This window comes from Ceratosolen solmsi, unplaced genomic scaffold, assembly GCF_000503995.2.
Source record: "Ceratosolen solmsi marchali unplaced genomic scaffold, CerSol_1.0 scaffold47, whole genome shotgun sequence".
Classification (NCBI taxonomy): Eukaryota; Metazoa; Arthropoda; class Insecta; order Hymenoptera; family Agaonidae; genus Ceratosolen; species Ceratosolen solmsi.
In genome coordinates, this window is record NW_011948419.1 from 3397814 (window position 1) to 3423387 (window position 25574).

Sequence of the window (25574 nt, forward strand, 5' to 3'; positions counted from 1 at the left end):
AACAAAGTATTAAATAAATATTCCACAGTGTCGTACAAAGCTTTATAAAAGAAGAGGGAAAATGATTGAGATTTATCTTTTCATTCGAGCCAACAACAATCATTTGTATGTCATTCAATTCCAGCAACATAATAGAATTAAAATTATAATTCGAATAATTCTCAATCATAATGTACGAAATAAGTTAAACGAATAGTAATTGAATTTTTTACATTTATAGTCTCATACACTCCATGTGAAATCATTGCACTTTAAGTATGCAATAATGAATAGATATGTACATACAACCGAGAAGGACTACGAATGTATTCGTCAGGTCCATGAAATAATTAACGGAACTTCATAATCATCTTTTGCATAATATTGCAATTCCATCTATCCAATTCTTTATAGTAAGAGCTGATTTTCCAACTCATTGCAGTATTAATGAGCAGCTGAATTACAAGGATTCTGGCTCAATGAACTCATTCATCTAATTCTCGAATAGCCAGTCGAGCAATCCTTATTGGAGTTATGTTGCAATTCAGCCAGAATCCTCACAGTTTCGATTGGTTCGCAATGATTGAGCTGAGGCCCTTGCGGACTAAGCATAAGAGTCCGCATATGGTTAAATGCGCTTGTGCTAAGTTTTCTCTCTCTCTCTCTCTCTCTCTCTATCTCTATCTCTTTCTCTCTCTCTCTCTTTAATTCCAGTGCCAAATATAAAGGGGGAAATAATAGCGTACACTTGAACAATATACGCTTTTCAAATCTCTTAATCAGCTTCGTACATTTTGCTTACATAGTTGTTACGATTTTACGTTAAACTATATTTTCCATGTTAGCATATGATAATTCATTGTACCAATATAATTTTACAATACCAATTAATTTTGTTATAACAGTCAATACGAGTTGTACATGTAATGTCATCAATGACGAAAGTGCTCGTGGACCAAATGCGCCTGTCTTCATTTATCGTTGTTTATACATCTGTCTATTGATTTCTCTGGAGAGGAAAAATATCATGCGAATTAATTAAAAGGAAAGTAGTTAGTTGCCTTAGGCCCTCGCCTCACTTGCTTTCAAGAAGTACGTGACCAAGTCGATGGGTAGAGGGAATACAATTGTTGAATTCTTTTCGGCCGAAATTGTATTCAATGTCTGAAAATCAAAATTATTATCTCACTTATTTATTAATTTTACTCGTGTCTTCGGGCGGGGACAGTTTCTTTTCAAATCCCAGGCCAGTTTGCATTGCACAGGTCATCGTGCGCATTAATAATAGAGTCGAGCGTTGAAACGAGCACGAATATTAATATTCCGAAATGTTAAATTTATTATATTTATTTTGTAACGTACGCACTCGCACAAAGTCACCAAGCGCCAAATAGTAAATTTATCGATTGACGAATAAACGACACGACTTTGTCAAATTGAAAAAAAAAAAAAAAATAAACATTTCTCCCTACACAATAGGTAGTCTACACAAAGGCCCGTCTCCGTTGCAGTTTTCAAAAGCTAAAAATCACGGAGCTAAATAAGCACAAATAAGATAAATAATAAAGTCGTAATGGGGCGCAAAAGATATTTACTAAAACTCTAAAGCCTCGTCGAAGCTTGTATTCGAATAATTATTCGAGTTAAAAACGCGGGTAGCGCTTAAAAAAGCCTCATCGCGTGAATAATCGTTATAATCGCAACGTTAGATTCGCAAGAGGCGACCGCTTAACTAATGCTAATTAGTCGAATTGCAATTGTTAAGGGAGTAAAATGAGTGGTGACCTGGAGATATCGGAGCTGGAGGGCAGCGGGCGAGTCGCCAATGACTTCGGAAGCCTCTCGAAGTGCTCTACTGGCCTTCTGCTCACCTTCCGCGGCGATCACCTGCAACGAGACAATAACACACAATATTAGCCAGAGTACCGCGCGATCGTCCCGTCTCCGTCTTCTTTGCTCACTCCTTACCTTAGCGCGAGCTTCGCGGGCAGCCTCGGCTTCGGCAGCCATCGCTCGCTGCAATTGCACCGGTAGTCGTACGTCCTTGCTGTGAAGCACGAATATCGCAATTGTGTCAAATCATGTTTCATATACTTGCGTGGCCTCTGACGTATTTTTCGGGCTTCGGCTCTCGGTTCGGCCGATTGACATTCGGGGAACATTGAAATATTGGCTATGAATCGAACGAGTGGCCTACGTTATTACCCCTACGGGGCGTAAAATCGTCATTATAGTCGTTTAGCAGTGTCGTTAAGGAATAGTGTGCGCGGGTTTTGAGCCTCGTAGGGTAGAGTTAAGACGAAGAAACAAAAAAAGATTATCAGCTATATTCGAGCATTGGTTTACTTACATCTCCACTCGTTCCACTTTAATGCCCCATGCGTCGGTTGCTTCGTCCAATGAAATCTGCGAACGATACTTTCTTCAGTATACATGTTTTGTGAGTATAATTTTCCTCCACTTAAATCTAGCCTTTCCATTGAAATTGTAGATTTTATAAAGCCGTTTATAATAACTGCTTGCTTGCCATTTTATTATTCGAGTACTTTGTGCGAATTATAAATGATTAAATATATTGACGTGGGTTTACCAATTTTTTTAATTCAAAAATTAAAAAGCCGATTCTCTGTTTTTAAAGGCCATATTAGTTCAATTTACCGCCACGGTAAGGCAATTGGTATTTTCTTGGTTAACCATATTTTTACCGAAATAATGATCCTACTAGTACAGTCAATAGTTTCCCTATACTTTTCTTGTTAATCGCTGTGATTATTATTACTCAGTACTTAAAACTTCCTCTCCATCTTATTTTTTTTTTTTCTTTTTTTTCTTTTTTTTTTTTTTTTTCACTATATGCTCGCATTACGCCATTAATCACGATATAACGTTATTCGGCTTAAAAAATAATGGCATTTATAAAAATTAACATACGGTAAAAGACACACGTGGAAGATTGTATTGTGAGATCGAGTGGAAATTTTATTTAACTATTGCCATTTTGGGAATATTAAAAGGATACGTCGAAAGAGCAATAGCGAACGCGAGAACTCGCTGATTGTGGCTGTTGGCAAATGAATTTGAATTTCGCCGAAAGACTGATGAAAGAAAGATTATTCGTAGATGAATTCATCTTGCCACCGCTCGTTACCAAAGAAATTCTCATTTCAAAGCAAGACTATGGACACGATGGAACACCGGTAACCTGACCGACCTGCATGTTCCCGGAGATGGTCTCGCGCTCGCTGAGAATCTCGTGCAGGGGCCTCATGCCCATGGTGTTACGTAACGTCGTCTGGGCGAGGAGCCTCGTGCTGTGGTGTGCATTTTCCACGTTGGCGATCGAGATGGTCGCGTTGTTCACTCGGTAGTATACGACGGCGTCCACTGATACTGTCACGCTGTCCTTTGTCAGCACCTGGCGACATTCGTTTGTATTTGAAACATAATAACGAAATTCACTTCAGATCACCTCTCTCGAGCTTTTATACTCGTTTGCTCCAAAGGCACGTGAATTTTCCGGCAACTTGAATCGCGTGCTTATAAAAATTCGAAATTCGACTTCTGTAAATATTGGATTATTAACGCAATGGAGAAAGAGATATACGAACCTCTTGTGGCGGCACATCATAAGTACGTGTACGTAGGTCCACTCGTGCGTAACTATCAATACAGGGCAAAATGAAGAAAATACCTGCAAAAGTCAAATAGAATTCCTGCATAAATGTGAACGTCTTGTGCCTAGGCAAAGTATTTGTTGGAGAGACGCATGGGAATCTATTGTATTTGCGCGAAGGGAAGATATTAAAGAGAATTTCTCTTATTATTGTGTCTGTTCATCGCGCACGCGTGTCTTTGTGTGTGTGTGTGTGTGTGTGTGTGTGTGTGTGTGAGGGGGGGGGGGCTCTTTAAAGTCATTTGTGCGTCAAAATAAGGATAACTAATCACTTCAGAGCTACGAATGATTATTTATTAATCATTAATGGATTTCATCAACAATAAATTCTGTTTTTAATTACACACTGGTTCTCGCGTTTCATGCAATAGGCAAATTTCAAAATTCATTCGTCAAATACTGTGAATTTACAGTGACGATTAATAAATATAACGTCGTATTTATTAAAAATGTTTAATGATCAAAAACGTTTTTAACGATCAAGAGTTTTTATCAAAAAGAGGAATAAAGAGTATTATTGATTAAAATTTGAAATATTAAGTGATCGATAATGGTAATTATTCCGAAAATAATACATGAAAATAATAATTTTCAAGATTATTAGGAACTAAGCATATTTAATATACATTCGTTTTTCTATAAAATTGGATGAAATGATTTTAATGTTGTTATTTAATCGTGAAATCAATTTGTATTTGACATCATATATATAGCCAATATCTCATGTTTGCATTACTGGTTATTAAAGTCTATTATTATAGTAATTTAAACAGTAGAAAACACAAGCGAAAAAAATTAAGTAAAAATTTATTTAAGAATAACTTGAATGAAAATCAATTGGATATTGCATATTATTTAATATTATTTAAAGTACATTATAATAGAAAAACTACAATATTTAATAGTATAGAGTAAATTCAAATTTGAAAAATCAATTTTAATTTAAACGTCTATATTTCTCTATTAAAAATGTAAAATTTTAGTTTCATTTTCATTTCATTTCATTTCATAAATAGACAACAGAAGAACTCAAATACACAATTATTGTAAAGTTTATTTACCATTTTTTTTTTTTAATTACTTCACTTACTTAAATTTATTAACTTATCAATATATATATATATATATATATATATATAAATTCATTTGAATTGTAATATTATGAATAATCTAAATGTCGTGAGTTAATTAAATTCATTGTTAATTAAAATTTCATGATACACTTTAATGCAATGAGAATTTTAATTTTTTGACATATTCTGGGCACAAGAACTCTAAGATGTAATAATAACTTTGTTTATCTGCTCTAAACGTGTATTTCATACTTTTATACGAAGTTATATTATTATTCATCATGTTGAAATGATGAATTTTTGATCCCATCGCACAAATTCATTATATTCTATTAAATTTATGTTACATTATTTATTAATTTATTACTATTTCTCTATTTAAAATATTGAATTCTTACATCAAATTTTAAATGTAATTTCATGGATATTTCGCATGTATTTCTAGTCAATAATTCTTTTATTGTTTATGTACTTTTGTGGTACATATAATGAAAACATCTAGTAATGATTACATTTTTATAAAAAATAATTCTTACCAGGACCCTTTGCACCACCAGAGAGCAGTCGACCAAGGCGGAATATAACAGCTCTTTCATATTCTTGCACCACCTGTGTACAAATTAAATAAAGGACAGATTTAATTCACTTTAAACATAAAATATAAATATATCTTTGCTAAAACTTAAATACATCGTGTTATTCTTCTTCTTTTTTTTTTCTTTTTTTTTTTTAACGAATACATTTGTAATTTAAATTAAATATTGGAGATATAAGAATCCGAAATATTATTATTGTATTATCATAGTACTGACGAAGATGGAATTTAATACTTTGAAATTTAGAAATTACCGTCGAGCTGTAATAATTAAAAATGAGTAATTAAATCAAATGCCTTGATTTAGGAACCATAATATTTATTTTGCTTCAAATTCATTCTATATATAGTAATGTGAAATTTGGTCTTTAACATGATCTTAATGAAATTCCAAAGTTATTTTATATAAAGTAGTAGTCAGTTTATATGAATTTGTTAAGCTCCACTTTTTTCATCCACAAACATGAACATTACTTGAAAATAAAAAATGTTGAATTTGAGATTAAAGATTTAGTATTTTGTAGTGCTACATGTACATAAAATAGGCAAATACACGTATTATATATTTGAATTGAATATTTACAATTAAAATGATTTTTTTTCTTTATTGGCAGTATCGTAATAAAAAAAAAAAAAAAAAAAAATGGAGTGAACGTTAAGTTTAAACAATAATTTAAAATTCGAATTCCTAATTATTTATTATCATTTCCGTATATGAGTTTATCTTTACCTTGACTTATTTAAAATTATTAGAAAATTATTAAACCATTTGAAAGTCTCATTACTTAAATAAAAAAGATTATAATAAAGTTTTTCGTTTAATTTTAGTACATAATATCTTTCGATTAAAAATATTTTACATATGAAATAATATTCAAATATATAAAATTGAAATATTAAATGCTTCCTAAATTATATATACATCTCATATGTCATTTACCTTTTTTATTATTTTAATATAAATATTACAAACATCTGACGTATTAAATTAATTTATCGTCACGTTTTCCATATTCTCAAGTACTATGATTTATATTTATAGGGACAACTTCTTACCTTGAAACATACGAATAAAGAGAAGGGCATTGTTATTATTACCAGCGCCCAGGATAACATAATAAGGATCTTTCCGCATGCCCCCCCACCAACGTCCTTGTTGTTACCATCTTCCGCTATAAGAGATAAAAAGACTCTTTATTATTCTTTTGAATTGACAATCAAAAACGATTTTGCAACTTGTTTGAATGTACATTTATTTACCTTAATAAATTGTACACAATTAGTTTTTTACATTTACGTATAAATGGTATGAATTAATGAGTGTATTTAAATTGTATGTATTCGATAAACTATTGAAAATGCATAAAAAAATACGTCCATTAACTTATGAAATTAAAAAATTGCATCAATTTAACTATTGTAATTTAAAAAGCAACACACCATTATATACAGTTTTTGTTTACAAGTTAATATGTATTTTTAAGTTTATTTGTATTTATATACAAGTTTATAAGTATAATTAGTTGTAACAATTGACTGAAATATATTATAATAAAAAATTTTACTTTTGTACAATATCGATGAAATTTACATATCTACTTGAAATTTCTGGCCTTTCAAGTTTGAAAAAATATTGACAATTTCGTATTTAAAAATATTAAATTTCACATTAAATTTCATCTCATCGGAATTTTTTGGTTTATTTAGAATAAGAATATTAATTTTATTTGCCATTATCAATGATCAATGCAAATATAAATAAATACATTATGCAATGTAGTGTGTTTTATGTGAAAATCTTCGTTTAATTACAGACAAGTTTAAGTGATTAAAAGTAAATTTATAAAGTCATATGGATACAAAGTGATTATTCATAAAGTTACATCTTGTTTATAAAGCTGACATTATCCATAATTTGATGTGGATAATATGAAAATATTATTTAGTAAAACCAATTCTACCATATTTATATTAAAAATCATGTTTAAAAATCATACATATATATATATATATATATATATATATATATATATATATATATATATATATATATATATATATATATATAGATATACATCGAAATAATGTAGGAAATATTCAATATAATTACATGATATTAATAGAACGAAAGACAGTATAAAAGTATCACTGTACAAGTGCGATGTGCATAGAAGATCAGTTTACGGACTTTCTAACAATAGACTTTACCTTAACATAATTAGAAAACATCGGCTATAGATAACTTTATGGACTGTTCCATAAAAATGAGGCCATATATATAATTAACTTTAGCGAAATATATATATATATATATATATATATATAATTTTACTTGTATGTAATCATTAATGATAGTATTACAAAATTTGTATAATTTTATAAAACTTATAAAAAAATTATTTTCAATAATAATAGTATGTTTTAATCAGACTTGGCAATGTTTAATAGTATGTAATTTCTTCTGTAAATGATATCGATATATAGCATTAACATTGATAGCTGTTTCGATTTAATAATAATTTAATAATAAAATATATTTTATAATTTCTTTCGCGTGAATGTATGTCTTACGCGATGCACAATTCACTTGTGATGTTTAAATAATTTAATTTCGACTACAAAAAAAAAATCATACGAATATATGCCGAATATTTTATATTTATAATAATCACTAATCTTTAATAAAACATGATGCGATTAATTAAAAATATATTCAATTATTAGATTGTATTTTAATTTTATAAAATGATCAAAGTGAAGTAGATTGATTGTAAATTCGGCTTCGGTAAGCCAAATCTTATTAAGACCGCGAGAATTAGTTATTACACGATAAATTTTAAATAATGAATTAATAATTTACAAGCAATTCTTTCGTGATATTAATAATAAGTAATAGTTCTTATTAGTATTGAAAAAAAAAGTCACTTTAATGAAAAATTATGCAAGAGAATATAAAATTTATTATAGAACTTTAAATATAATGTAGTTTTTCGTTAAGATTTTTTATAAATATTATGAAATAATTTCTATTTTCTTATACGTGCGCATAATAATTTCTTTGAAGCTTCAAAATGAAAAAAATGCAAATAAAAATTGAATTATAATTGTAAAAAATAAACGCAAAGCCGCTTTTCATTATATACATTATATATGGATATATAATATGTATAATATGTATATATTATATAATATATATAATATGGATATACATTAAATATATCCATACATAGGAATTTACATTATACATATTATTCAATTAGAATTAAGTAATTATAGTTAATCATAAAATATGAAAATTTATCCTTATTGTTACGAATGGAAAATGGGCCAAAGTTTTTAAATATTTAACAATTACATATATTTTTAACAATTACAATTTGCTTAAAAATAATACAGATATATTCGAATGCATTGCGATACATTACGTATACGTGTGCTCAATTAATTTTCTATAAGTAAAATTAAAAAGTGCATTCCTTGACAATAAAAAGGATAGAATATGGTGGATTCGAAGAGTTTTACCGATAAGTTAATTATTGTAAAGTTTTATGTTTGGATATCCGAAATGATGAGCATGAAAAACAGAAAATATTCTTCGAATGAAAATAGACTTTATGATTTGTTTACCATTTTTGTAGAGGAATAATGAGAATAAATATTATTCGAAAACAAAGTAAAATTAATAAAGTTTTTAAACTCATATTTTTTCTTTATTGAAAATGGCAAATGTCAGTAAAATACGTAAAGGTACTAAAGTACTGTTATGTGATGTATCAACTTTTTAAAATTAACTTCTACCACAAAGAAAAGTAAATATTTTAATATTTTGAAGGATTTTAAGTTCCGATGTTTTCATAGTATATTGCATAGTATAATGGCATATAAATATGCTCTCTATACTTTTTCCGAAATGGACTTATGGAATATCGAAGACACGAATACTCAATGCTAAATATTTAAGCGTAAAAATATTAAATGACAAATATTGTATTATTGACAATGTTTGTGCATGGCTCCATCTGGTTATGTGAAATCAATATGCCAATATTCATTATCATATATATATATATATATATATATATATATATATATATATACAAAGAATGTACAATATAGTTAAAGGAAATTGTACGATCAAAGCTCGAAGTACTTTCACGCACGAATGGAGATCGACGAGTCGAAAGTTCGGGTTAAAGCCGAAGGATTTGTCGTATAATAACGAAAAACCAGTCACAGCTGCTAAATTATACCTTATAACTAATCGCTAGCGAATCCGACAGCATTTTCCAAAGTTTTCCATCGCCGATAAACTAACATGTATACGAACTGTATTATATTTCGTGCATCTCCTGTCACTCTCGTCGATGCTTGCACTCTTACACTAATCGCATACCATTTACCGATTAGCATTAATAAGCTATGCACTTATGGCCCGTGGTTACAAAATATTAACAATGCAAAAGGAAGATCCTTTTTTAAATGTCGTTAATGGCAATTAAACTTCAGGTAATCCAGGCCATCGATGATCGTTATCAATAACTTGCATATCATTAGAAATCTAAACGCCTCGAGCTAAATTACACAATTTTTCACGATATAAATACATCGAGATTATATTCTATGCACATATGAAAATTTGTATAATGCAAAATCATAAATTAAATATTAGTTATGTATATGAAGGGAAATTGTTTTGGAAATTAATAGGCGTTTTGTGTGGAAGTATTTAATGGTCTATCTATCAGTAAGGTAATAAATAGTGCCGACATGAGCTATGACAAATGGTAGCTGTAATTTGCAAGAATACAAATTGATTTATTTACTAGAATAGCAGAAAATTTCATTTATCAAAAGCGTCAAGATATTTATACGCGCGTCATTTTTAACAATCATTCAAACAATCCATTATTGCATTATTATTAGGAGAATTTTTTCAAAATTGTTATCTCTTACTTATTCTACAATGTGTATGATTTGACTATTAGATTATTACTATTCGATGAACTTATTACGATATATTATATTTTACAATCTCAATGCGCCTCGTATAACTACTTCATTTATCTTATAATTAAGAGTACTAATAATGTTCTAAAGTAATACGTGGGACAATGAATAGAGTATGGTAAGTTAAAGAGGGATTAATTATTTTTACAAATTCTCGTATGTAATAATATTTTTTTGTTTAATAAATTTGCAAATTATATTTAGATCGTTAATATAGAAATCGATTTATCGTTGATGCATTAAATCATTATTTAAAAGTTTCTAATTATCTCAAACTCGAAGAAAATCAATGTCTCTTCAACTTCCTCTCTACTACAATTAAATAGATTACGAATTCATTGTAATATGTATAATATGAAAAAATAGGAAGAAAATAAAATAAACGGCAGATAATAATTTATAATAATCGCATATTGAAAAGTCTAATGCGGTAATTATAAAAATATCAATGACAACTTTTCTTCTTACAAATGAAAAAAGCAGCAATTTTATTAATGAATATTTTATTTTTTACTATTTTATTCATTGATTTAGAGTCATTTTATACAAAACTAGTGATTATTATATAATTCATATTAAGATCCATTTAAATAGACTTGCCATAAAAGACATATAACGAACCGATAGAAATATTTCTCGTTGAATGTTCAACGATATCAGGCTTATTATAAGAGATTGATTACTCAATAGAATTATTACGAACTTTGAGTTTTCCATCGAATGATGCCAATTTGTCATAGATACGGACTGTCCACGTTCAGAGGAAAGCGTTTACTCAATAACTAAAAAGTAGTAGTCATTTTAATTGGCCAACGAATTAATGTCATTATGTGTTGGAAAGATCGATGATAGAAAAAAATATTTTGCAATCATCAATGTTCTTTTCTAATGATATTAAATATATTTCAATTCAATTTTATAAAGTAGTTTAACAATGATTATTCATCCACTTAAGACTTTAGATCAATAGATCGGGAAAAATACTTTCTTGTCTCATAGGTTACTTCCGCACTTTTATCTTGTTTTCGATTATTCTTCTTTCTTATCGTTTATCTACTTCTTGTATGGAATTTGTTTCGCTTATTGATTATAAAGGGCAAAGAAAGAAAGAAAGAAAGAGTGGTTTAGTGTGCATGGAATTTCATGAGCTTTCGTTTTTCTCATTTCTTTCACTTTTCTTCTTTTCTATCGATTTAGCCTGCATTGCGTTAACGTCTCGATAATGCTCGGTACTTAAAGGAAATTATGACTATTGTTGTTTGCATTGCCGATTTTACCATATTACTTCAGCTACATTTCATTTTTTGCTTTTATGGAATATACTCAGATAATCGAAGTATCTTTTCTACGAATGAATAAGCACATATTTTAAAATATTATTAACTTTCATAAATTTTAATTACATTTATAAAATTTATCACTTGTTACAAAATTAGCCTACTACATATAAATATTTGATAAAGCAACTGGATACTTTATCAATTTATTAAGTTTTTTGTTTGTTTTGTTTTATTTCTTACTATTTATATATTAAAGCTATTGTATTCTTACATTATTATTCATTGCTGGAATTGAATTAAACTTTAGTCTTTTTTTAATATTCTGGTTTTTCGTTTCATCTTTAATTATTGTAGAACTTAATTTGCAAGCTAAATGCTAAAAACAAAAAAAACGAACCCATATTTTACTTTCCCATAATGTAATTTAATTATTAAATATTTTACAAAATTTTTAAATTAATATCATTTAAATTGAAATTTTTGTATTATTTAACTTATTATTTTTCTCATTTCAATTGATTAAATGTATAAAAAAATTTTAATAACCAAAATGATAATAAAATTATGTAGCGTAGTATGTAGCGTAATATCAAAAAGGAAGGAAAATTTCCAAAGCGTTAATTAAATTTATGGATAGGACACGTAGTCGACAATCGATTGAAAGAATAAAAATTAAATAATAAATACATAAAATAAAACTCGAAGAAGAAAAAGTTCTTTATAAAATAATTTTCGTGAGCAAAAATTTTATTGTACTTCTCTCACACATATATTATATAGCCTTCCTATATACACTTTTACCATGAAAAAATTATTGCAATCATTTGAAATTTAAGCAAAAATCTGTTAACAGCAACTGAACATTGCAAGTAATAATTTGATTTATCATTTTTATTCATGATCTTTTGTTTTTTTAACAATTAAAAAATTTTCTTTAAAGCCTACAGTGTGTCGTTGATACATATGATAAGCAAATGATATTTACGTATTTTTGCATTTCGTTTTACAAAAATTCTGTCAGTCTGCGTGTGTTTCTTTTAACGCGCCTACGCGCTATTAAATACGTAAATCTTATTATTGTAAATGTTCAGAATAACAATAAAATTTGCGACCATAGAAAATGGATATCTACGTATTTCTATCGAAGAAGCTTGGTATAGTCGCAGTAGATAAACTATCATTGCATTATTGAAAGAAGTACTAAATTACATAAACATGAACTAGTAGAAGATAGACTAAACATAGACTTTGTTATAGGTTTTGTTATCGCTTGTGATTTATAGATTAGTATTTATTTTTTACAATTTGGATGGCCATGATGTTGTAACGATATGAAGAATCTATTACTTTCGTTTGCAAATGAATTCCATGAAATTGTTATTGTAAATAAATGACTTATTAAAATTACGGACAATATTATCATTCAGATTTTCCTGATTTAAGAAATATTATAGAAATTTTTTTAAAAAATTGTAAGATATATAGTACGGAAATAATTTACTACAATTTAATGTTTTGATTAATATAAATTACGAAATACATCAATGTACTGACATAACTACGTTGTTTATATAAAAAAAGATTGCTTATTTAATATTTGAATAAAATAATGCTTTAGAGTTCATGTCGGTAAAACTTGAATTTATTATATTTTGGATTAATTCTGCATTAATTGAAAAACTAAATCTATTTAGAAGATAGCCAGAAAAGATTGAAAAATAATTAAAATAAACTTTATTCTTATTTGAATGAAACAACTGTGGATAATTTATTAAATCAATGATATTTGAAATATTATTAAAAAAAAAAAAAAAAAAAAAAAAAAAAAATTATTATAAAAACACTTAAAGGTGCTAAAATTGTAATTATATATCTAAAAATTTATATCAATACCTATAATAAAATAATTCATTTTTATGCACTCAACGATGAATATTGATTGTCTTCAAATTATTTGTCTTTATCGAATAATAAAAATCAATTCACAAGTAAAAGATTAAATACAAATTGTAGATCAAAAATCGAGATTAGATTGTGAATAACAAAAGAAAAATATTTAAATTGCGTATTAGATGCGATTCTGTCAATAAATTTCAATTTATTTCTATTGAATTGCGCCAGATATTAACGTTTTAAATAAAAGATTTTTCAATCCCAAGATATTAATAGATTATTTAAGGAATAACATTTAACAACATGGAATAGAATAAATTATAAACTCGTATCAGTTTTCGTGATTTTTTTATGGAGCCTTTACAAATATCAATTATTAATAGACGAAATGTAACATATAACGAAGCTGAAAAAATTAGACAAATGAGGAAGTACTATTATGTTAAAGTACTCATTAAATCTATAGATAAAAATGCATGTTTACGAGTGTATTTTTTTTTTATACTTATTTTACTATTTTTATTTTTATTATACTTTTTATTTAATTATTATTTTAACGAGTATCTTGTACGTGAGTTATTTTAATCCGAATTGAATACAATACGTTATGATTATTTACTTAATGGTAGTTATTATATAATTAAATACTACTTTAGTATGGTAAAGATATAAAAATAAGAATTTAATTATAGATACATTTGCATTTTAATTTCAGGGAAAATGCCCTCAATGTAATAATTAATTTAACAAAGAACTTAATACGCTTCAGACACAATACATCTACATTTGTGTTTTTCATGAGAAAATCTGTTAATGTTAAGAAAATAAATGTTAAAGCTAATGAAAACAAACAACCCATGGATGATGTCAATGATCGTGTGATATTGAATATCCATAATACTGAAGTTTGTAGGAAATATTTTTTTCAGATTCCCCAATCGTATAATATTGAATAATTGTATCGTATCAGTTGAATTAATACTTATATTATTAAAATCAAGTTAATAAAATTTGAAATATGTTACTTTTAATAGTGAGAATTGGTCACATAAATTATTTTATTATTTTATTACTTCATTCACGCAATTTATTTATTGTTATTTATCATTGTTTCAATTATTTAAATCAGTAATATTAAATTTTGTATTTTATATTTTGTAATAGAAGCAGTTCCTGAAAGTGCTATTTTTTCAAAAAATTAATCCAATTTAATTCTATTTCGTCCAATTTCTTAGCACATAAATAAAATTATATAGTATAATTTACGAAATAATATATTTTGTTTTAATAATAATATAATTTAAACTATTGATGGTAATGGAATATTTACAAGTGTAATTTGTTTTTAAACTAGATGTTGCGTATAGTGGAGTAACGTTAGTATGTAATAAAAAAAAAGAAGTTTTTATTTAGCATCACATTAACGTATTCAGATACACTTCAATGAGAAATATTATTACGAGTGTAATTGTATGTGTTAGAAGCCTTACATAGTAGCATGATTCTCCAAATTTTAGTTCTATTAAAAAATACAGTTTAAGAAATACATTTTATAGTATATTAAAATAAAATTTAATAAGTAATTAATAAAATGTAATAAGTATAATAAAATAATATACAATGAAAGTTCCGTAGTCTCATACACTAAATATACATAAAATTTATGAAAATAATATTTACATGAATAAAATATTACTCAAACAAATTGATACACAAAGTGATCTCTAAATTGTTAATTTAATTATTATGCATTAATCTGAGAATAATCATGTCTGTTAATATATCAATGTAAATATAGTGCAATAACAAAGAAAATATGTTATGTTAAAGAATACAATTCCAAAGTTTCGTAGAGACAATAATAAGGTAATACGTTTTACTTTTTAATATTACATTATTATTGACTATTCTATTGAACGAATAAAATTATTGATATTCGATTGTATAAATATTTAAGCATACAATTGTTATAGAGCACTGAGACAAAATGAATGAAAAAATGATGAAAATTAAAAAAGTCGCAATGTAGAAGAACTATAAAAATTATATTTACAAAATTATGTTAATTGAAAAAAATTGTGTTAAATCTGTTTTTTTTTTTTTTTTTTAATATAATTAAATAATTATAATAAATAACACGTATATTCGTCAAACCAATTCTATTACATTCACAGAAAGACAGAACAACTTTTTTCTAATCAAGTATTTTATAAGTGTCTAGCGATGGAAATAATCTAATAAGAACATGAAATACAATTACAACTTCATTATTATTGAATGACAATTTCATTATAATAACAATTTTCGTTGAATAATAAAACTTATTAATCGTCGTAAGAATTATTATTTTTAATTCAAGTGCATTGATTAATATTTTACGAGAACGCAAATAAAATTTAGAAAAATTTAACTATAGACTCTTCTTATATACCAATTGTAATTTCAACAATAGATATTCAATTCCTTATTTCTTTATATAAATAATATTTAATTATTATCAAAGGTTTCAATTAATTAATTTTATTTTATGCTTCATTAGTAATTTACCTATATTGTGTGTGTGTATATATATATATATATATATATATATATATATATGCTTATGTTTATATTTATTTATTCTTTATTATTATATGAAAATCTATATTTTACAGGCATTATATTAGGAGGTATAAAATAAATTAATAAGGAATTATCTTCTTACTAATTATTCCAATTAGTACTATTATAAAAATTTACCTTATTTTTATTTAGGATTAAATAAATGCTTTATTTTATATAAATGTAACCGTTGTATGAAAACTATATGTATAATGGTTACAAGTTATTGTTTTTTTTCTATGTTAACACAATTTTACTAAATTAGCCATTTGTAAAAAAAAAAAAAAGTGAATCTAAAATTTATTTTTTTTTCTTATATATATTTTATACTATACAGAATAGGAGTAACAGAAATAGGAACTAAAATTGAAAAATTATTTCCCTAGCATAAATTAAATGGCTTATATATAATACCTCAATTATAATCAACAAATAAATAAATGAAACTCTCTAATCGAATTACTTTTAAACTTATCTATTAAAGAAATCAGTACGAAACAAAAATGTTGAGAAATTATTTTTTTCTATACTCTGCTAGAGAAAATGTTTAAATCAATGTATTTTATTTAATAAAGATCTATTTCAAAAGGCAGAATTTAAAAACTATTTAAATTATCAGTGGAGAGGGAATAAATAAGAGGCCGATAATGGAATCGTCATTGGACTCTATAGACCTTACATAATAGTTGGTTATGTGTAAATTTAAAAATGGCCTTTTTACACTTAAATATCACTTATTAAGAAGTTATGAACCTTAAGTTAAACATTTTGTTTAAGACTTATATTAATCCTTTTGTTTATCTCTCTCCGATGATTCGATTTCAAGCGTCATTTGACACTCAAAACACGTCTTTTTCGTTTAGAGGCGTTTTACATTATAGGTGATACGCCTATAACTTCTTGAAATTTCATATCCAATCCCGAATGTTTTATCTTCGGTATTCTTCAAATATCATTTCAAGGTAATAGCATAATATTTATAAATGTAAATATTAATGAAATGTTTAACTTACATATAACATCTTAAAATAACGCTCTTTCGGCTTTGCATTGTTTCTTAATCTCATAACAATATAAATTTTTTTATTATACATAAGCTAAAGAAATGTGTCTATTCCGACTTTATTTCTTCGATGGGAAATTAAAATTAAACGTTGAGCTTAAACAGTATAAACGTTACTCACTTACGTGGATCGCTTTACCTATTACTTAAAGTCATTTTTCTTTCGTTCAGTCACGGTATATGGAACGGTGGTTTAAAGGAGCTTGATGGCTCGACAGGCATCTGTCGGCAATTTTCCTTATGCTAAACGCGACACCGCGACACCGCGACACCGCGACACCACGACACCACGACACCACGACACCACGACACCGCTACATCGCGCAAAATTACAAAAGACGTTTAAGCGTCGAATATTTCAACTGAGATTTTCACGAGAGAAGCGGGAAACGGACGAAGGACACGGGAATCCACTGTTAATTACTCTCATATTGTATCGCACGTGACACTTACTGATCATAAATGGGGACGAGCGAGGAGGCGGCAATTACAAGATAAGGATTACACAAATTAATATTCGCCGGTGTCTGTTTACAATGACGTAAGTAGCCAACGCTATAATAGAGAATCGCGACGACACTCGGGGGAACGCGAGAGTAAACTAGCGCAGAGTATTATCGCGCACTCTCTCGTTCTCGCGTACACGAGCACCGGGGTTCCAATGGCTCCTGGGGGCCGATAAACGCCGGCTCACCTTTCATCTCGGTTCCTCGTTTCGGCTCTCGGAGGATGGCAGATTCGGCAGCTACGCAAGTCACTGTCGCCTAGGAAGTGCGGCCGTGCAATCGCGGCGCTGTCATTCGTTGTCCTAACGTCTGCAGGGATACGCATGCGCCCCCACCCCATCGACCTGCGCACTAGGAATCATCCCGGGGAAGTCGAACGAGGATGGTAAGCGAAACGACGGCTACTCGGTCACTCGCTTCCTCGCTCGGAATGATGTTGCTCAGGGTGGGACCAACAGGATGAGGTCGGCTAAAGTGGGAAGCCCGGAGGCCCGAGGCATAACCACTGGCCACTGCGTCGTGGAAAGTTACTGCGTGGCCGACAGGAGAGAGACTAAGTCGCCGAGTCAGAAATCAATTTCTGATAGTTTTTGATCCTCGCACTCAAAGCTTTTGGGATTATTGGGGTTGACGAAGGAGACGAATGGAGTGCTGATAAAATAGAGCACAGAGGTGTTGGCCACGGAGAAACTTCGTCTCCATGTGCATAGTTGAGTAATAATTGTTGATTATTGCTGTTTATTTCATTTTACAATGAGACTAGATAGTGTAGACTGTCGATCGAAGGTTAATGATTTTTGTGCTCGATAGAATGTAAAAATTTTTTCGAACTATGATGAATATAATATTGCGTTGATAATGTTAATGTAGTGTCGTTGAGCAACGATTGGTAGACAAAGGCAGATGGATTCGAAAAACTCTGTAATAATCTAATTTTCATATTGATTGCTTTATAAATATGTGAAATTATCCATTAATTTGGCAATTGGAAAATTCGTGATTTATTATTTCGATTTTTATTCGAACTGAAATTGAAATTTTTTTTTTTTTTTTTAATATTTGTGATAAAAACGATGCTATAGTGCGAAAATCTTGATTATTTATATTGAAAAATGTTGTTTTTAACATTCAAATGACTCAAACGTTTAATCTGTAATCTCTTTATCAAATATATTTAAAAATTAAATTAAAAATTAAAAATTAAATTAACTAATAATTAAATGATAGAAAAGAATTAGCATTTTTTTTTCTTCTTAACATTTAGTCGATAAGAGCATTTCTTCTATATTATCCATATTGATATTTTACATACTGGAAACGTTACGTTAATAAATTATTATTAAATTAATATTTATATAAATTATATAAATAAATAAAGTTAATAAATTAATATTAAAAATTATAAAGAGTGAAATAGAAAATATTATAGTATTAGGAGATACATCTTTGCTAAAATTTTTCAATCCTTGCAATATTTTTGTTTTAATACAAAAAAACATTATAAACATGAAAGAAATTTGAACAGTGATCGTTAAGAAAAAAGTATAACAATCATTCTGAAAGATTTAAGACAAATTTTGTATTTTGCAATATATATATATATGTTTATTTTAAATGTTAAATTAGTAATTAATGTAAAAATTCAAAATTCATAAATATTTTGAGAAAGTATATGTTTATAAATAAATAATTTTCTTGTTGACAAAATATTGGACGTTACTTGGCTTATCACCATGCATAACTTTTTTTTTTATACATTTTCCACGTACGTATACTTTTTATACTTTTAGCCTTTTTTTTTCTCTTAAAAATAAATCGTTTTACGATATTAAGTTTATGTAAACTTTTAGAACAAGCCATATCAAATAATTAATATTAAATTATGCATAAATTACGTATTTATCAATAATTATTTACTCCTCTCATTTGCTATACCGATAAATATCTGTTTTATTATGCAATTGAATATTTATAACAAATTTTATAATACCAATTCATTATCATTATACGTAAAATGATGAAAGAATTAAAAATTTGGTTATATACTTTTATTTATAGATATCAATGTTAAACGTATATATGCCATTTTAAATTACAATTTACTAATGCAAATAACAAACTGGTTGAAACTTGAATTTCATAATTCAATGAAATAATTAATATTAAAGAATTTTAAGTATTTTAAGTCAACCTACGATTAGCCATATATTAAATAGTATATTTTTTTTTTTTCATCCCAATAACATTGGAATATATGATAATTAAGAGTCTTATCGAATATTACCTAAATAAATTTTACCTAAATAAATATTACCTAAACATATTTATTATGAAAAAAATCCATAAGTGTTAGACTAAAATTTGTTCTATTTGTTAAATAAGCATTGATTACTATGATGAATTATCTTTTGAAAAAGTTCATTGATATTTTGAGCTTTTTATTATGATACTCTTGTGTACGATCCGACACCCAAAGAAACATTGGCACATTTATTTTCATTGATATTAATCGTCATAAATATTGTCGTTTAATAAGTATTTTTATTTATTACACTATACATATTCATATCCAATTTTCAAAATTGTTTTTATCGAATAAAATAATTAATTAAATGACATTATTTCAAATAATCTTTTTAAAATTCATCTTCAACTGATCTAAATTCCAAAATCCACATTAAAATTTTCTATTTTCGTAAAACCGGTCTATTATAATAAAAAAAAGAAGAAGATATATATTTTTAATAAGATTGATCGATATCCGTTAAAAAAGATAAAACTCCTACCTTATCAAATACATCATTCAGATCTACCAATGTTTTATAATATTGAGAAGGAAAAGAGAGATAATAAATGTATCGAATCTATTCAAGTACTCCATAACATTCGTAAGAACTTTATAACTTTCTCTAATTTCGCATTAAGATAGAATCGCTACAACTACAACGGTTTATCGCCACCGAAGACTCGTGCTCATTCGAGCAAATCAAGTGGATTTTTCGTTTCCCCGCCAAGTATTGGTCATCCTTGAAATTCTATTGCCAAACACCGTCGTATAAAATTAATTGTAGCTGTAGGTAGATTTCCGATTTTCATTCCAGCCACAAGCGATGGACGATGTAGGATTGGATTAAAGTTTGAATTGCTACTACGGGCTCGCAATCCGCAGCTGATAATTAATTTCAATTTATAATGATGACAAGGTGCACGAGTGTATATATTACAGGATAATTACATTGAGCGAACGAACTGTAGATCGGCTAATTGAATTAAATTCAGCCAGTGAATGAGAAACGTAGACAGGGAACGCGTGCAAGTAGCGGTAATCACTGGAACGAAATTTATAATAAGAAAATCCTTGTAGCATTTAAAGACAAACTCAACATCTTATTCATATACATATATGTGTATAAATGTAATTTGTTTATTTATTAAACTTATTTACGACATTTTGCTATCAGAGCAAGTGAAATTAAATACGTCCAAACATTAACAAGATCATTGTTTTAATAAAAGCATAATAAGCATTATTTTCGATTAAATTTAGCATTACATATTATTACTTAATTTTATTGTTTTCAGGCATACTTTATAATGAAAAGAGATTTTCAAAATCAAAGAAAATTTTTTCAAACATTGATAAAACTGATTAAAATGTCAATTTAAATTAAAATATAAAATAAAATTATCATAAATTTATTTAGAAATAATTTTTTAATTAATAACTATAATTAATTGAAAAATTATTCAATTTAATTATACACACACATATATATATATATATATATATATATATATATATATGCGTATTAATTTCAGAGCTTCATAGTATTTTCTATAATTTTTTGAAAATATAATAAAAAATAAATTCATTTTCTTATTATAACAAGGAGAGATAGAAATTTATATATTTGTTATAAATTAAAATAATTTTATTGCCCTAACTAAGTGGAAAATTTTTATGAAATTTGCTTTAAAAATTTTACTATTTAATTTTATTTGAAAATTATTGATATTAATAAAACAATTATATATATGTATGTATGGATGAAAGCTTAAATGGTTTAGTAAACCGAGTTTGTTAAACGGGAACGAAAGTATTTGAATTAAAAAAATTATTTTTTTTTAATTACGTAGGTTTTGTAAGCTAATATACTACAGGATCGATATTTAGAATATAAAAGGTCGCGATAATAATGTAGCTGATGCACTATCTCGTGTCCACGCGATTTCTAGTTACGTCGATTGTGAAACTCTACAGCCAACGCGATGCAACGACTACCAGGTAATTGTGAAATCGAAAGCAATAGCGCAGAATGTGTATATTTAATGTGATAAACGGGGCATTATTCTAATTATTAGATTGTAGCCAAAATTATTGGCCTGTCGATTATATTCTGTCATTCGGCAGACATGTTAAGCAGTTTAGAAGTCACAAAGGCACGAATAAATCATGCCGTTTGCCAATATTTGCCCATGATCGATATATACCATGGGGCTTGGACTTGCTAATAGTAAGGATGTCAATATTTCAAGGTTATTAGACGCGTGTCATCGATTTTGGCAAATCGGATTCGAGAAATTGGCGAGCCAATCGAACGCTTAAAATATATCAATATTATTTCAACGATAACCAAGTATTTAATAATTAATTAATTAATACGAAAGTAGCTTAGCGTCGTATCGGCTCTCGTTATATTCAAATGTCATATTTCGGTATTCGCACTAGAAATGATTCATCACAATTACCAATACAATTGCTGCTTTTGCCAATGGAAATATGCCAATTATGAGATCAGTTAGTTAATCTACATCGAAACAGAACAAAGAACTCTGTTCTACTTACTCTACTGCTCGCCAATAAATTATAAAACAATGATGCAAGGCAATGGTAATGGCACTAGTATCTTACAAATCGTCATATTTCTTATATCATGTCATAATATACGTGGATTATGTCTAGGAAATGAAAGCAAACAGCACACGGCAATATGTTAATGAGCCAACCATCGCCTCTATCTAACTATCACATAAGCCTTTTCATAGTGCACGAAGAAATTGCAATAAAATCCAACAGATTAGAGCGAAAATTAAGGGAATAAAAGAGATTGCTTGAACCACCGATCGAGATTTGTAACTGATAAGCAGTCGGCATGGACAGGTACTTTGAATTAAAGGTAGGAGAGAGATCTTCGAACGAAATAATAAAATGCAGCACATAAGAAACTTACAACTTGAGCTATTTGTTGTAGCACACTGTATGAAAATGTCCCAAACGCAATAAATTCTACAGTCTTTCCGAGTCTTGTCATCTCCCTCGAAGCACTCCAACTTAACGATTGATAAAAAGGGTGACAAGGTCGATAAGCAGATACCATTATTGACTGTCGATCTAGGATTTTCTCGCTGTTCGCACGAGCGAGTTACAAACATTATAAACTTTTGAGTTCCGAACTTGCGATAAAGAACCTGAACGTAATGAGTATCGGCGCAAAAGTAAAAGTGAAATCCGAGCTTCGCCATTAAGACACACGTAGGAGAAAATATTTTGATATCTCTAAAGGACCGTTGGCCTTCCTTGGCTATCCGTTGCGACTGGGAGACTGTGGTTCGGGAGATGGGCAAGTTGTATCGTGATCATTGTCTACTATCAACTGACTGCCACATGGGCATGGACATGACATTGGGATTATTCTATTGGCGAATACGAGTTTACGTACACGCGTGGCTCCACTTATTTTTCAAGTACCGCGTGTACTTTCATAGCGACAGATTTGTGAAAAAGGACAGTAAGGAGTCCGTGGACCGAGCGCTGAATTTCCCGTGAAATATAATATTATTGCTTAGGAGTATTAAAAATTCTGGATGCTTATCGTTAACGTTGTAATAAAAATAAGTATTTTACCAATAGTTTTAAAGACCAATAGGAAATACATTTCGTCGTTACTTTGCAATGCAATTAGTGCTTCGTTTGTAACGACTATCGATTTAATCGATCCTAGAAGCATTAACGACAATCTCCTTGGATCGATAATCGCTTGAAAAAATTTTTAAATATATTTATTGCTGATTTTAATCCGTTAGCTAGTTCAACGTTTAAGCTTTATTCGAGAAGAATTAAAGAAACAGAATATCCAAAAGGTTGAGAAATGCTTATAGGGGATGAAATATTTTTTTATGACAATTATTACTTATTAACAAAATTTACTTTGACTTAGGCCTCTTACATGTGAGTGTATATGAGAAAATGTGCAATGCCAAATTTCCAATAAATACGCGATTTACTCCTATGCATTGACATTTTAATGGCTCCTCCTCCTCCTCCTCCTCCTCCTCCTTCTCCTCCCCCATCCCCATCCCTACCGAGTTTTCTTATCAGTATAATAACAAATGTCGAAAATGAAAATGTCGAAGTGTTGATTGTCGAGTGAAATTCCTATTATAGGCAACAATACAATAACGTCTCCGTAGTAGTACAGAAAATTGAGAGAAATCACTTGTCCACTGCTGCGAATCATAAAGAGTATTGAATTTTTTTTACGCACTCAGCGAAGAATCTTAATCCTAATCGTTAATTAATTGTGCTTTTTCTCTCTCGATTATTTACGCAGAGGCTACAAATACTAATAAACTATTCGGTCATATACTATCCGCTTATTATTGCAAAACGATCACATTGTTCATCGAATTGTCATTATGTCTAAATGACTAAGCAGAAAGATCAATGAATGTCTGAGGTACGAGACTCTCGTAACATGATCGACGACAGCATGTAAAAATAAAAAGCATAATGTTTGTTGGGTAATTTTTAACAATCTTCCCGTTCCGATATTACAATCGCGTAGATAAATAAATATATTCGACTACATCGAAATATTTAGTCATCGAATGTTTTCACTTTTTATTTATCTACCAATTTTGTGCATCTCAATGGTATTTGTAAATGTGTTTAATGATTTAATTATTCGACACAATGTAACAACTATCCTTGAAGAGTATTATTTATCAATCGTACGATACTATTTGCCTATATGATTGTTACACTTATTGTTTTAAACGTTAATTTTTATATCGTTAACGAGTTAAATTACAGTTCACTGTTTAACTGTAGTTTTCAAACATTCAATATTCTTTCTAAATAACATCTACCGCGTCATATTCCAGACTGAAAGGTGAAATTATAAAATTTCATTTAACATTAAGCTTTCGCTAATTACGCTACTCACCTAATACACATTGTCATTATTAGTGAGCTTAAAGCGTCGGTGGACACAAAACGAACGTTATCGTTCGTTATCGATTCTTAAAAGTTTGTGAAAGAATTTAATTTTATTTCTGCTCTGTTAAATTTAGCTAATCACGTATTACGTAAAAAGAAAGGCAAATAAAATTTGGAAACCTATAATGCGCGAATTATCTCAACAAAAAAACGAAGTCCCCTTACGACAGTGGCCCAGCCCTTTATTTATTACTCGTACTTTATAATATCATAAATTAATAATTCCTTAATACGAATTTAATTAGCTGCTATATCAACTTTGTATTCGAAGCAATTATTTTCGGATTATTAACGGGGGCAGCTAATCGTTGGTTATTAAATTGCAAAGACATTTTTCACAACTATTGTTCACGAGTATGTACGCAACATTATGTATATATAAAAAGGTAAAAAAGAAGTAGATTATACGGCCAATGACTGTAATAAGGTCATCACAAATTAGTCTCAGGTATATTTATCGTTGTAATACCATTGCGTCGAATATTAATTCTTGAGATTTAAGTACAACAAGTAAGACAGCTGGTGTGTCGCATGACTCGCGAACTCGCGAACACGATGTACCAGCATCTCTTGCTACTTGACGACACTCTAGTGAAACTGCCCTCATCGTCGCTTATATCCTGAG

General features: G+C 28.4%; 1 protein-coding gene across 1 annotated transcript; it reads right to left on the reverse strand.

The window, feature by feature from the left end:
• Positions 1-1039: 1039 nt before the first annotated feature.
• On the reverse strand, positions 1040-25556 carry LOC105360773 (band 7 protein AGAP004871). The gene is made up of 9 exons (XM_011497774.1): positions 25511-25556; positions 6377-6492; positions 5262-5334; positions 3588-3670; positions 3191-3394; positions 2330-2385; positions 1948-2026; positions 1765-1866; positions 1040-1143 (listed from the first exon to the last, which is right to left on the reverse strand). Exons 1-9 carry the CDS (start codon positions 25554-25556, stop codon positions 1042-1044), a joined length of 861 nt encoding a protein of 286 aa, XP_011496076.1. The 3' UTR covers positions 1040-1041.
• Positions 25557-25574: the final 18 nt, after the last annotated feature.

What these genes read in the sequence shown, in the direction of transcription:
- LOC105360773 (XM_011497774.1), bottom strand. Translation starts at nt 25,556, where the DNA reads ATGAGGGCAGTTTCACTAGAGTGTCGTCAAGTAGCAAGAGATGCTG. An exon ending in TCAAGTAGCAAGAGATGCTG is followed by an intron (nt 6,493 to 25,510) that starts GTACATCGTGTT and finishes TATCTCTTATAG; the next exon opens with CGGAAGATGGTAACAACAAG. An exon ending in TCCAGCTCCGATATCTCCAG is followed by an intron (nt 1,144 to 1,764) that starts GTCACCACTCAT and finishes TTTGATTTTCAG; the next exon opens with ACATTGAATACAATTTCGGC.